Source organism: Haemorhous mexicanus, chromosome 11 (assembly GCF_027477595.1).
Source record: "Haemorhous mexicanus isolate bHaeMex1 chromosome 11, bHaeMex1.pri, whole genome shotgun sequence".
NCBI lineage: Eukaryota > Metazoa > Chordata > Aves > Passeriformes > Fringillidae > Haemorhous > Haemorhous mexicanus.
In genome coordinates this window covers 23,079,452-23,090,225 of record NC_082351.1, presented here as the reverse complement: position 1 = coordinate 23,090,225, position 10,774 = coordinate 23,079,452, and the positions used below count along the sequence as shown (strand labels likewise).

The 10,774-nt window shown below is 56.9% G+C and overlaps 1 protein-coding gene and 1 long non-coding RNA gene across 4 annotated transcripts; one reads left to right on the top strand and one right to left on the bottom strand.

Annotated features, from left to right (window-relative positions):
- Positions 1–276: 276 nt before the first annotated feature.
- Positions 277–5,959, bottom strand: BHLHE40 (basic helix-loop-helix family member e40). 3 transcript variants are annotated; one of them, XR_009487906.1, is made up of 6 exons: positions 5,683–5,959; positions 5,518–5,587; positions 5,198–5,305; positions 4,560–4,683; positions 2,102–3,539; positions 277–2,048 (listed from the first exon to the last, which is right to left on the bottom strand). XR_009487906.1 is itself a non-coding variant. In XM_059856857.1 (5 exons), the coding sequence occupies exons 1-5, from the start codon at positions 5,760–5,762 to the stop codon at positions 2,680–2,682; spliced, it is 1,242 nt and encodes a 413-aa protein (XP_059712840.1). In that variant the 5' UTR covers positions 5,763–5,959; the 3' UTR covers positions 277–2,679. The 3 variants fall into 3 exon arrangements, 1 of the variants encoding a protein (XP_059712840.1); XR_009487907.1 differs by having other exon boundaries at positions 2,155–3,539; XM_059856857.1 differs by having other exon boundaries at positions 277–3,539.
- Positions 5,960–6,208: 249 nt separating this feature from the next.
- LOC132332468 (uncharacterized) lies at positions 6,209–10,574 on the top strand. The gene is made up of 2 exons (XR_009487905.1): positions 6,209–8,363; positions 8,679–10,574. It is a non-coding gene; the product is annotated as an uncharacterized LOC132332468 (long non-coding RNA).
- The last annotated feature ends 200 nt before the right edge of the window (positions 10,575–10,774 follow it).

Here is a 10,774-nt window from a genome sequence, read left to right as displayed (position 1 = left end):
ATCCCTCAAAGTGCCAAGGGAGTTAAAATAAATAAATATCCCTGGTGACATGGGTAATGGGACCCTGAGCTGTGGGGGGAGCAAGGAGAGCCCTGCTCCCCCTGCACCCCAAAGTCCCCACTCCTCCCTGCACCCCGAAATCCCTCATCCCCCCTGCATCCCAAATTTCTGCTCCCCCCTGCATCCCAAGATCCTGCTCCCCCCTGTGCCATCCCCTGCGGGACCAGACCATGGGATGACCCTGCTCAAACATTTCAAAGCACAGGAGGCAAACCCTTATCTTCCACAGGAAAAGAATTATTTTATTAAGCATTTTTTAACAGCTACTTAACATTTACTCAAGATAAAAATATGTACAATATCCCACCTTGAAGGCGGCTCCAAAATATAAACACTGTACCTCTCCCGAGAGAAAAACGGAATATTCTTCTCTTCAAAAAAAAAAAACAAAACAACCCAGAAACAAGAATACATTCATTTTTCTCACTTCTTTATGCTCAAGTAGTTATACAAATAATAGACATCTGAAACATTTTAACTTTTAATATATTTATATTATATATATATATATTTATAACAGGATTTTACAAATAAAGGCAACAACTGTATACCAAAAAAACCCAAAAAACCAACAACAAAATAAACGTTAGAACACAATCTGCAATCAAGCATAGTGCATCTCAACAGCTGGTGCAACGGGAGGGCGACACGAGGATCCAGACAGGGGTTCTGCTCACCAGTTCTCAAAACCAGTAAGGAAAAAACCACCAAAGAGCACTGCCTTTGGCAGTGAAGTTTGGAGGTTTTTAATTAAAAAGAAGCTAAACTGGAGAGATGTTCCTCTGTGGAGAAAGCCCCTTGCAGCTCACAGGACAGAAGTCACCACCTGTCCCCTCTCCCCTTAACACGGGATGTGAGCCAGGTGTGCCAGGAGGAACCCAGCTGCTCAAACCCTGCGGGGGGATCAGGCTCCTTGGAAATCCCAGCCTTGCCATCCTGCAAAGGCACTGCCAGGGGCACGTCCAGCAGGGATGGATGGCGCTGCCGGCTCCGGCGGAACCGCTCCCTCCGGCCGGGAAAGCCGCGGGGACTCCCGAGGGAGAGGCGGCAGGAGCCGGTGCCACCAGCGAGGCGATCCAGGGACAGCTCCTCCCGACCCCGCCATCCCGGGACAGCTCCTCCCGACCCAGCTCCTCCCGGGACAGCTCCTCCCGACCCGGCCCAACGGAGCAGCTCAAGTTACAGGAAGGGCGCGGGTTAATTTATTTATTAGATGTATGCCATGGAAAGCTCCAAGCAGCAGCTACCTTTTATTTCTTAAAAAATATCTATGTATCAGCAAAGGTGTGGAGAGAAACCCGTCTTAGGTCTGTCTGCCTGGCCTGTGAGAGACCAGGCAGTGACCACTGCCCTGCTCCTCCTGCACTCACAGTGGCATTGCCACCACTGCCACCACCTCAGTGGCAACTACCCTGCTCCTCCTGGTGACACTGCTGCCCCTGCAGTGACCACAGCCCTGCTCCTCCTGCACTCACAGTGGCATTGCCACCACAGCACAGTGACCACTGCCCTGCTCCTGCTGTGCTCACGGTGGCATTGCCACCACCACCAGTGACCACAGCCCTGCTCCTCCTGCACTCACAGTGGCATTGCCACCACAGCACAGTGACCACTGCCCTGCTCCTCCTGCACTCACAGTGGCATTGCCACCACAGCACAGTGACCACTGCCCTGCTCCTGCTGTGCTCACAGTGGCATTGCCACCACAGCACAGTGACCACTGCCCTGCTCCTGCTGCACTCACAGTGGCATTGCCACCACAGCACAGTGACCACTGCCCTGCTCCTGCTGCACTCACAGTGGCATTGCCACCACAGCACAGTGACCACTGCCCTGCTCCTGCTGTGCTCACAGTGGCATTGCCACCACAGCACAGTGACCTCTGCCCTGCTCCTGCTGTGCTCACAGTGGCATTGCCACCACAGCACAGTGACCACTGCCCTGCTCCTGCTGTGCTCACAGTGGCATTGCCACCACAGCACAGTGACCTCTGCCCTGCTCCTCCTGCCCTCACAGTGGCATTGCCACCACCACCAGTGACCACTGCCCTGCTCCTCCAGCACTCACGGTGGCATTGCCACCACCACCAGTGACCACTGCCTTGCTCCTGCTGTGCTCATGGTGGCATTGCCACCGCCACCACCCCCACGCTCGGGGTCACTGGGAAGCAGCCCAGCTCAGATGAGCCAGCGGGGCCGTTGCCTCCAGAGCTGCTCAGGGAAGTACCGTGGTTTATATTCGTGTATTTTGTATTCACAGACCCTCAAACCAGGTCTGCCCAATGGAATATTTCTTCACAGCTTTGCAATAGGTTCGCAGCTGACCGAGTCAACTGTTGCTCTGTAGACGTGGAGAGGGAAGAAGGGAAGGGGCCAAGCACAAAATCCTTCTTTAATCTTTTGGAAGTAGTTGTCAATTGCTAACCTGGGCACATCCTTCATCCTTCTCCAAGCTACCTGACAAGTCAGAGAAAAGGGGATTTAGCTTCCTACGCACAGTGAACCTCGTCCCCACACCTCAGTCCAGCCAATATATAAAAGTGAAACAGTCTCTCAAACTAAAAAAAAAAAAAACAAAACAAAAAAGAAAAAAAAAAGAAAAAAACCAGTCACACTGCGCTCAGTCTTTGGTTTCCAAGTTCAAAGGAGGAATCTGCTTCAAAGCCTGAAGCAGAGCCGAGGAGTCGATGGGGGAATGGGCTGGTACAGGAGAAGGGAGTCTCTGGGGCATCAGCAGAGGGGGGGAGATTTTGTCGGGGTTCATGAAGCCCGTCAGTGCTGCGGCAGAGGCCGGCAGGCTGGGGTACAACACGGGAACCGAGGCCGGGTACCAGCACTTCTCCAGCATGGGCAGGTAGGCGGTGGCGGACGGCGGGATCAGGTAGAAAGGCAGGCACAGGGGAGGCTGGTGAGCGTGGGGGCCCAGGAAGCTGCTGGCAGAGCCCATCATGTCACTGCCAAAAGGGCCCTCGTCCTGCGGCGACTCCAGCCTGCTCCTTTTGGCCGGCGGGTCCTCAGTCTCTTGCTTTATAGAGCTTATTCTCTCCTGGACAGCGTACTTGAGGTCGGTATCCTTTTTGAAATAGGGCTGCTCCGATTTGGAGTCGCTTTTGTCCAGCTCTCCCCCGTACCCGCTGTCCGTGTCCGTGTCGCTGCCGCTCTGCTCCCCGCTGGAGTGAGCGAATGTCCGCTGGATCACGGGCACGCAGTTCTTCCCGTGGCCCTCGCCCGCCGCGCCCAGGGGCATCGGCTTCTCCTTCAGGTCCAGCATTTTGGGAGGGATGTCCCCGGCCTTGCGGGCAGCCCCGCCCTGCAGCACCTCGCTGGCCATCCGGTGCAGGTGGCTGACCAGCTGCGACGACTTCAGCTCCTTGCCGTTCTCGTGCTTTGCCAGGTATTGCAGCATTTCCTTGGCACACATCTGGAAACCGGATCGAAACATTTCCTGGCTGGAATCGAGGTTTCTCGATGACAGGTCACCTAAGGAAACATTAACAGAAAGAAATTAAAAATTAACAACATGCTAAATAGTTCCATTTCCAGCTCCGAGGCGGACCGGAGGCGACGTTGGACTTGGGTTACAGCACAGGCAGAGGGGAACGCGATGGCCGAGCTGGACTCTATGAACAGAAATCCCCAGATTTCTGCAGAAATGGACAATTCCATTGCAACATCCACCTGTCCACTTTTACATAATAAGTAAAAGTGCTGCCTACACTTTTTTGTTATTTACTGTAAAATCCACTTTCAACAGGTACTGGAGTGCAGAGAGGGGAGTGAGTCAAGCTGTGGCTTCTCCAGGAAACCCCCGGGGAGGGCAGGGTGCACCTTGCCCTGCACCTCGGGGCAGGGAGCTCCCGGCCCTGCCAGCAGCTCCACCAGCCCCAGGGGACTCGGCTGCTCCGGCAGCTCCACTGCACTCCCTGTGGCTGCCGGGGCACGGACGGTGCCTCTGAAAAATTCGGGTTTACTGTATCTGATTCACGTGAGAGCCACATGTGAAATCAGCAGGAGGAAGTGCATCTGAGGCTGATAAGCTGAAGTACCGGGTCCCCTCTGCCTGCAGAGCACAGGCCAGCTCAGTTATAAAGAAACTTAAAAAGGTGTGTATAGAAAGCAGATTTATATCTATTTCCAGAGAAAACGGCCAAATAAACCAGACTGGGTTATCTAAAGCTCCCAAACACAAATGGGGAGAACCGAATGGCTTTGGAGAGAACCTCACAGCAAACCTGGGCTGTAACTAAAACTGCTTAAAACCCAGTTTAATTTCAAACAACTCCCAGGGCACTCTGCACTGACCGTCTTGAGCAACGCATCTTTTTTTGTGAAAGCTCACAAGCAAAGCCTGAGAAAATGACAGCATGAAAGGCCAGAATTCCTGCCTCCTCCCTTCTCAGGAACAAGGTGTCACAACCGCATTTCACAGGCTCCCCAGGGAAAGCCCATCACACACACACACACACACAGAGGCTCTCGCCCTGCCGGCTGAGCACTCACCTGCCTGCAAACCGTTCTGCAAAGCGATGATCTTCTGCTGCTGCTGCTCGATGAGATTGGTCAGTGCCTTCACGTGCTTCAAGGTGAGCTCCAGAACCACAGCCTTCTCCAGGTGACCTAGAGTCTGGGAGCACAGGGACAGGTTGGCACCCGCCGCCGGCTCTGCCATGCAGGCAGGAGCTGCCAGTGCCTTCCCGGGAGCCGCGGGAGGGCGGGCGCGGTGAGACCTGAGCAGGCAGGACCACCACCGGCAACATTCCATGGAAATAAGTTAAAAAGCAGGCTACGGAAAAGGCTCTCACGGAACCCTGTGGGTACTTTCTGACCACCGCATAGCCCGGACAGAAGGGTTTCATTTATCGGTTCTGCTGCCCCTGCTGGCACCGTGAGCGGGGAGCCCGGCCGGGGACGGCTCTCGCCCGGCAGCGGTGCGGGGGGGGCGGCCCGGCGGGCAGCTCCCGCAGGGATCCCCAGCTCCTGGGGAAGTTTGGGAAGCGCTTACAGCCTGCCCGGGCGTGCGGCACCACGGAGAAAAAAAAAATAATTTAAAACTAAAATAAACCCCCACCCCAGACCGGCGGTGAAGCGGCGGCAGAGCGCCGGCCGCGGGGGAGCCCCGTCCCTCCGCTCGCACCTACCGTCAGCTTGAGGTGCTCGGGCAGCAGGTCCTTCAGCTGCGCGATGCACTCGTTGATCCTGTCGCGCCTCTTCTTCTCGATCAGCCGGTGCGGCAGCTTGTAGGTCTCCTGCGGGGCCGGGGCAGCGGGTCAGCGGGGGGACAGCCCAGCCCAGCCCGCCCGGCCCCGCTGCTCCCGTCCCGAGCGCGCCGGGAGCGGCCGCCCCGGGAGCGCTGTCACGGGCGCGCACCGGCCGATTCACCCCGTTAACCCCCAACTCACCCCGTTAACCCCCAATTTACCTTATCGCCCCTCACTGTACCCCGTCACCCCCCATTTACCTTGTTGTCCTCGCTCCTCTTTAAGCCCCTCCGGGGCTTGTACACCTGGTACATGTGCGCGAAGTCCAGCCTGCACGGGCGAAAGGAGAGCAGCGCGTTACCCCCGTCCCGGAGCCGGCGGGGCCGCTCCCCCGGAGCCCCCCGAGCCCCCGAAGCCCCGCTTACCCCGGCAGGTCTCCGCTCTCCAGGGCGGGCAGCTTGCCCAGGCAGCCGGGCGGGGGCTGCGCGCTGGGGATGCGCTCCATGGCGGGGGGCGCGGGCGGTGCGGGGCGCTCAGGGCGGGCAGGGGCTGCGGGCGCTGCCGGTGCCGGTACCGGAGCCGGTGCCGCTGCTGCTGCTCATGCCGCGCCCGCGCCGCGCGGGCTGAGGAGCGGCGGGCGGCCGCGGGCCGGGTTAAATGCGGGCGAGTGGGTGGACGGGAGCGACGTGCGGAGCCCTGTGACCGCCGGCACGTCTGGCGGCCCCGGCGCCCCCGCCCCGCCGTCACATGAGCCTCACGTGGCGGCGGCGCGGGGGGAGGCGGGGCCGGGGCTCCGGGCCCCCCCGCACGTGTGTCCCGGCGCGGCGGGGCCGGAGGTGGCGGCTTGGGGCCGTGCCGTGCCGTGCCGTGCCGTGTCATACAGTGCCGTGCTGTGCCATACTGTGCCATACCGCTGCCGCGTCCCGAGATCGGGGAGGAAAAAAAAAAAAAAAAAAAACACCCCCCCCCCCCAAAAAGTGACACAGGCACAAAACACGGACCCGGAGAAAGCTGCTGCCACTGAAGTTTGGAAATATGGGGGGAAAATAAAATTAGTGAGAGTCGATAAAATGTGGCTCTGGGGAAGTGGTGGTGCTGCAGGGAAGTTTTGGGGTGGTAGGACCCCATCCCTGGGGGTATCCAGGGCTTGGAGTAACTTTCTCCAGTGAAAGGTAATCATCCCTGCCCATGGCAGGGGGGTGTAATGAGGTGGGCTTTAATATCCCTTCCAACCCAAACCATTCTGTGATTCTATGATCAGCAGCACCTTCTCGGTGTGAGGGTGGGGAAGCCCTGGCACAGGTTCCCACAGAAGTTGTGGCTGCCCCTGGATCCCTGGAAGCGTTGCATAGAATAACCTGGTCTAGTGGAAGGCGTCCCTGTGCATGGCAGGGGTGGAATGATGATAATTTAAGATCCCCTCCAGCCCAGACCCTTCCATGACATGCCATGCCCGTGCCAGCCCACGGACGCCAGCAGTTGCACAACGCTGAGCAATGATAATGGTTTGTGTGTACCTGCCAAGGCAGAGCTCTCCTGAAGGGCCGTGGTCACTTCCCTGCTGACTGCTGAGCAAGTAGAGGCAGGCTCAGCTGATAAAAGGTGCATTTACCGAGATAAGGGAACAGCAGAGCTCCTGCACTGCTGCTATTTCCTGCAGAGTCCTGGCTGCTCCACCTCGGCAGGAATCCGAGGGCAGGAGGTGCTGCATGAAAGCACAGAGAGATTTTACACGGGTGATGGAGACAGGCTGTTTAAGGCTTACCCCCGTCCAAAGGTGTCTGCTGTTACCAGGAAGAATCCCAAGGGAAGTCGGAGCCTCAGAAAGATGCTAGCCGTAAATGTAAGGTCTATAAAACCCCAAAATCTCCTCTACAAGCTCCCAGCAGCACCTCCAGTGTGAGCACACAGCACTGTATCAGTGACACGGGCCTCCCACAAAACAGATGTTTGACTTGCCCCACTCAACATGGTCCTCTCAGTGTTTGACATCTGAGCCTGCAAACCTGGTGATTATGGCCAGGATCATGGAATCCCAGAATGGTTTGGGTTGGGGGGGACCTTAAGGACATCTCAATCCAACCCCCTGCCACGGGCAGGACCTTGAGGGTCTCTGTGTGCCGCAGCCCTGGTGCACTGTGGAGGAGAGGAGCTGGGGCTGAGCACGAGCTCTGAGTAGCACAGAACCACAGCTCCGAGCTGTGACCTCCCACAGCAGAGCTGCTCTTTCCTGCAGGCACGGAACAGACTCTGCAATAACCACCAGGAGACATGGGGGTGATGTGTTTGTCCCCTGCTGCAGCTCAGGGGACTGTAACCAGCCCCAGGAAGGAGCCCTGGAGCAGACGGTTCGTTCTCTCTGTGCCCCCAAGACCAAAGATGTTATTTTCCAAACAAAGGGTGAAAAAAACACAGGCAATTTTTCATCTGTCCCATCACTGACCCTTTGTCCAGAGCAATAGAAATAATTAGAGCTTGCTGCAGCCTTTTGCTAATGAAAAATGAGGTTTGGGGCCAACCTGCTCTGCATTTGAAGTTCAGGCTCCAAGAGTACGTGGACAGCTTCATGCCCGTGGATTGTCTGACTCCTGCATGCTCCTTCAGATATTCGGTACATTCCTGCAGTGGGTGGTGAGCCACAAATCAGGGTCAGAGGTAATCCCCAATTATTTAGCCCTTTTACTGTTCTCGTGCTTGCCAAACAATTCTCCATATCAGGATTTGCTCATGACCTTAAGGGACGTTGCCAAGGATTTAGGAGTCCCCCTAAAAGGAGGATCCAAATGAAGTTTTTGCATTCTTGGGCATCAAGTGAGATTGCTCGAGAGTTGAGTTACATTTTCCTGGGGATCAGTTTTCATGAGCAAGGACTGATGCAATCATCAATTCTCCTTCTCGCTTGTGTTTGCTGAATTATTTCTACATGGAGGGCTCCTTTACACCACACGACTCAGGCAGTAACAAAATGTTTAAAAAGGCTGAATTCCCTCAAGCCATCCGTGGAGCAGCAGCTCTCCTGAGCGCTTCTCCAGCAGGGCTGGGAGTCACAGGACCGCGACAGCTCGTGTCCAAGGGGATTTGCAGTTATTTACAGAGGCACGAGAAGGTGAGAGTTTGGGGGCTGCTTTGGGGGTGGGCTGGGAATCCGAGACTCAGGATCTGCCTTTTCCCCGGGACTGTCCCCTTCCGACCGCAGGGATTTGGGGGAAAACGTTCCAAAAATCCCTGGCACTGCTGTCTGATGGAAGCCTATGTGGGCAGCGCCGGGAGTTAACAGATGGGTTGTGGATTCGAGCTTACGATAAGGTTACTGAGGGTGGTTTTGTTTTAAAATGTCTCTTACTTAATATATCCATGAAGGCCAGGCATGTGCCTGTGGCCTGTAATCAAATCGCTGACTCTCCCTCTCTCCCGTTTCCAGCAATCCCGGCTCGGGTTACTGGCACCGGAGGTGAAAGCTCAGCCCTGCCGAGGCTGGACGCGCCGGGATGCGCCCAGCCCTCGGCATCCTCGGCCGGCAGGAACACCCCGTGCTTTCCGCACCAGGGAAAGTTCCTGCGGGAGCCAGGCTGTCTGTGACAGAGCTGGGGCTCTCTCCTGTGCTCAGCAAACGTGACGGCTCCGCTCCGAGCCCGGCAGCTCCGCAGCTGCTGCTCCCGCCCCCGGGCCGCACGGGAGGCTCGGGCGGGGGGACAGCGCCTCCATCCCCACGGGCTCTGTGTCCTGCGGAGTGCGGTCAGGGTGGGATGCAGCCAGCCAGGAGCTCCCAGGGGAGCTGCACCTCTCCCTTCCCACCCGCAGCGTCCAAGGCCGGCGCGGGAGAGCTCACACCCCTCAGCCACGGCCGGTCCCGAGGGACACCGTGGGACCTCACAGCGCAGGGTGTGAGGAGCAGTTTGACACCCACCAGGCTCTGCCTCAGCCTTCTGGGAGTTGCAAAAGCCCGATTTGGTGTGAAGCCGGGCGGTTTCAGCTGTGTGTGACTCTCGATAGCACAGCTGGCCGCGCTCACTGCCGCGGAACCGTCAGGAACCGTCACGAGTCAGAAGTCGAGATTTAATATTGCAAATATGTGCATCCATCGCTGCTTAATTGCACTGGTTTAGGCTGCCATGGGCTCTGCCTGGATAAAGCACTGGGAAAACACAGCAAGAGCTGTTGTCTCTGTGCCCTCCCTCCGGCACGACCCTGGAGCGCTGCCGGGCACGTGAGAGCTGAGGGAATGGGGAATGACGCTGGCATCGCTCAGCGAAACTCGCCCGAGGACTATTCAAATGAAAGCCATTCCCCTCTTTGAGCAGAGATGTTTGCCAGCACCCAGTGCAGCAGTGGGAGGAACATGTAGGTGGAAACTATTTGGAAGTGGCAGAATTTGTGGACATTAATAAGAGACTTTAGCCCACTTTGATAGTGTGTTTAATAAAACACCGGCTTCCCGGTGACATGCTGCCCTGCCAAGCCCCGGCAGCTCACGCTGTTTAACCAGTTCCCCCCCGGCTCTTGCACCATCTCGTGAGAAAGAACCCCGGGCGTGCACACCCGGCACACCCCGGGGCTGCACAGGCCTCAGCTCTGCCTGCACACGGCCTAACCACGGAATCAGGGACTCGTGGAATGGGCTGCCTTGGAAGGGACCTTGAAGTTATTCAGTTCCACCCCTGCCCTGGGCAGGGACACCTCCCACCAGGCCAGGCTGCTCCCATCCAGTCTGGCCTTGGACACTTCCTGGGATGGGAGTCCTCAACCCAAGAGCCATTTCAGAGGTGACATCCTGGCTGCTGCAGGTGGGGCAGGGGACAGCGAGGGCTGACAGCAGGCTTTGGAGGGGCAGGGAGGATGAGGAATGGCTTCTCCTCCCGCTGCTGGCGTTGTCTGGTGGATGCTCTGCACAATGGGATCTGATCACATCCCTCCTCCTGCCTCACATCAAACAGTGAGTCAGCGCTGGAGCCCCATCAGATGTCTCTGCCTTGGCTTTCAGATCTGGGAAGCAGAGGGGATGGTGCTCTGTGAGTATGCAAAGCAAGGAAAGCAGGGTGCCTTCAGATCTGCCACTTGGAAAATACCACGTTATTTATTTTCCACTGGCACCCACGTACCCCGGCAGGAATCAACACCACTGAGGCTCCCAGGCTGGGGAGATGTTGTTCTTTCGGGGGATGCAGGTAACAACAGCTACGGGGCTGAACTGCATCATGTCTGACTCAAATATTAACACAGAGAATATTCTCAACTTGCTAATTGAGTCAAAAAAATTACACACCCACCCCTAAAAATAATAATAAAATAAAGCTGGGACAGGCAGCAGAAGAGGCCAGGAGTGTGTTCCTCCTGCAGTTCGTGTGAGGATATGAGTGAGCTAAATCTTGACCTCTCAACTCAAGGCTTTGGGACGAGGTCTGTGTGAAGACCTCCCTGCCCACGGGGTGTGAGGCACCCGAGGGCCAGGCTGGGGGGAGCTGGTTCAAGCTGCAAAAGCCATCAGCACAGGGGTGAGCAGGGGCTGCTCCTCAGGGC

What these genes read in the sequence shown, in the direction of transcription:
- BHLHE40 (XM_059856857.1), bottom strand. Translation starts at nt 5,762, where the DNA reads ATGGAGCGCATCCCCAGCGCGCAGCCCCCGCCCGGCTGCCTGGGCAAG. An exon ending in GAGAGCGGAGACCTGCCGGG is followed by an intron (nt 5,588 to 5,682) that starts GTAAGCGGGGCT and finishes TCGCCCGTGCAG; the next exon opens with GCTGGACTTCGCGCACATGT. An exon ending in CCGAGCACCTCAAGCTGACG is followed by an intron (nt 4,684 to 5,197) that starts GTAGGTGCGAGC and finishes CTGTGCTCCCAG; the next exon opens with ACTCTAGGTCACCTGGAGAA.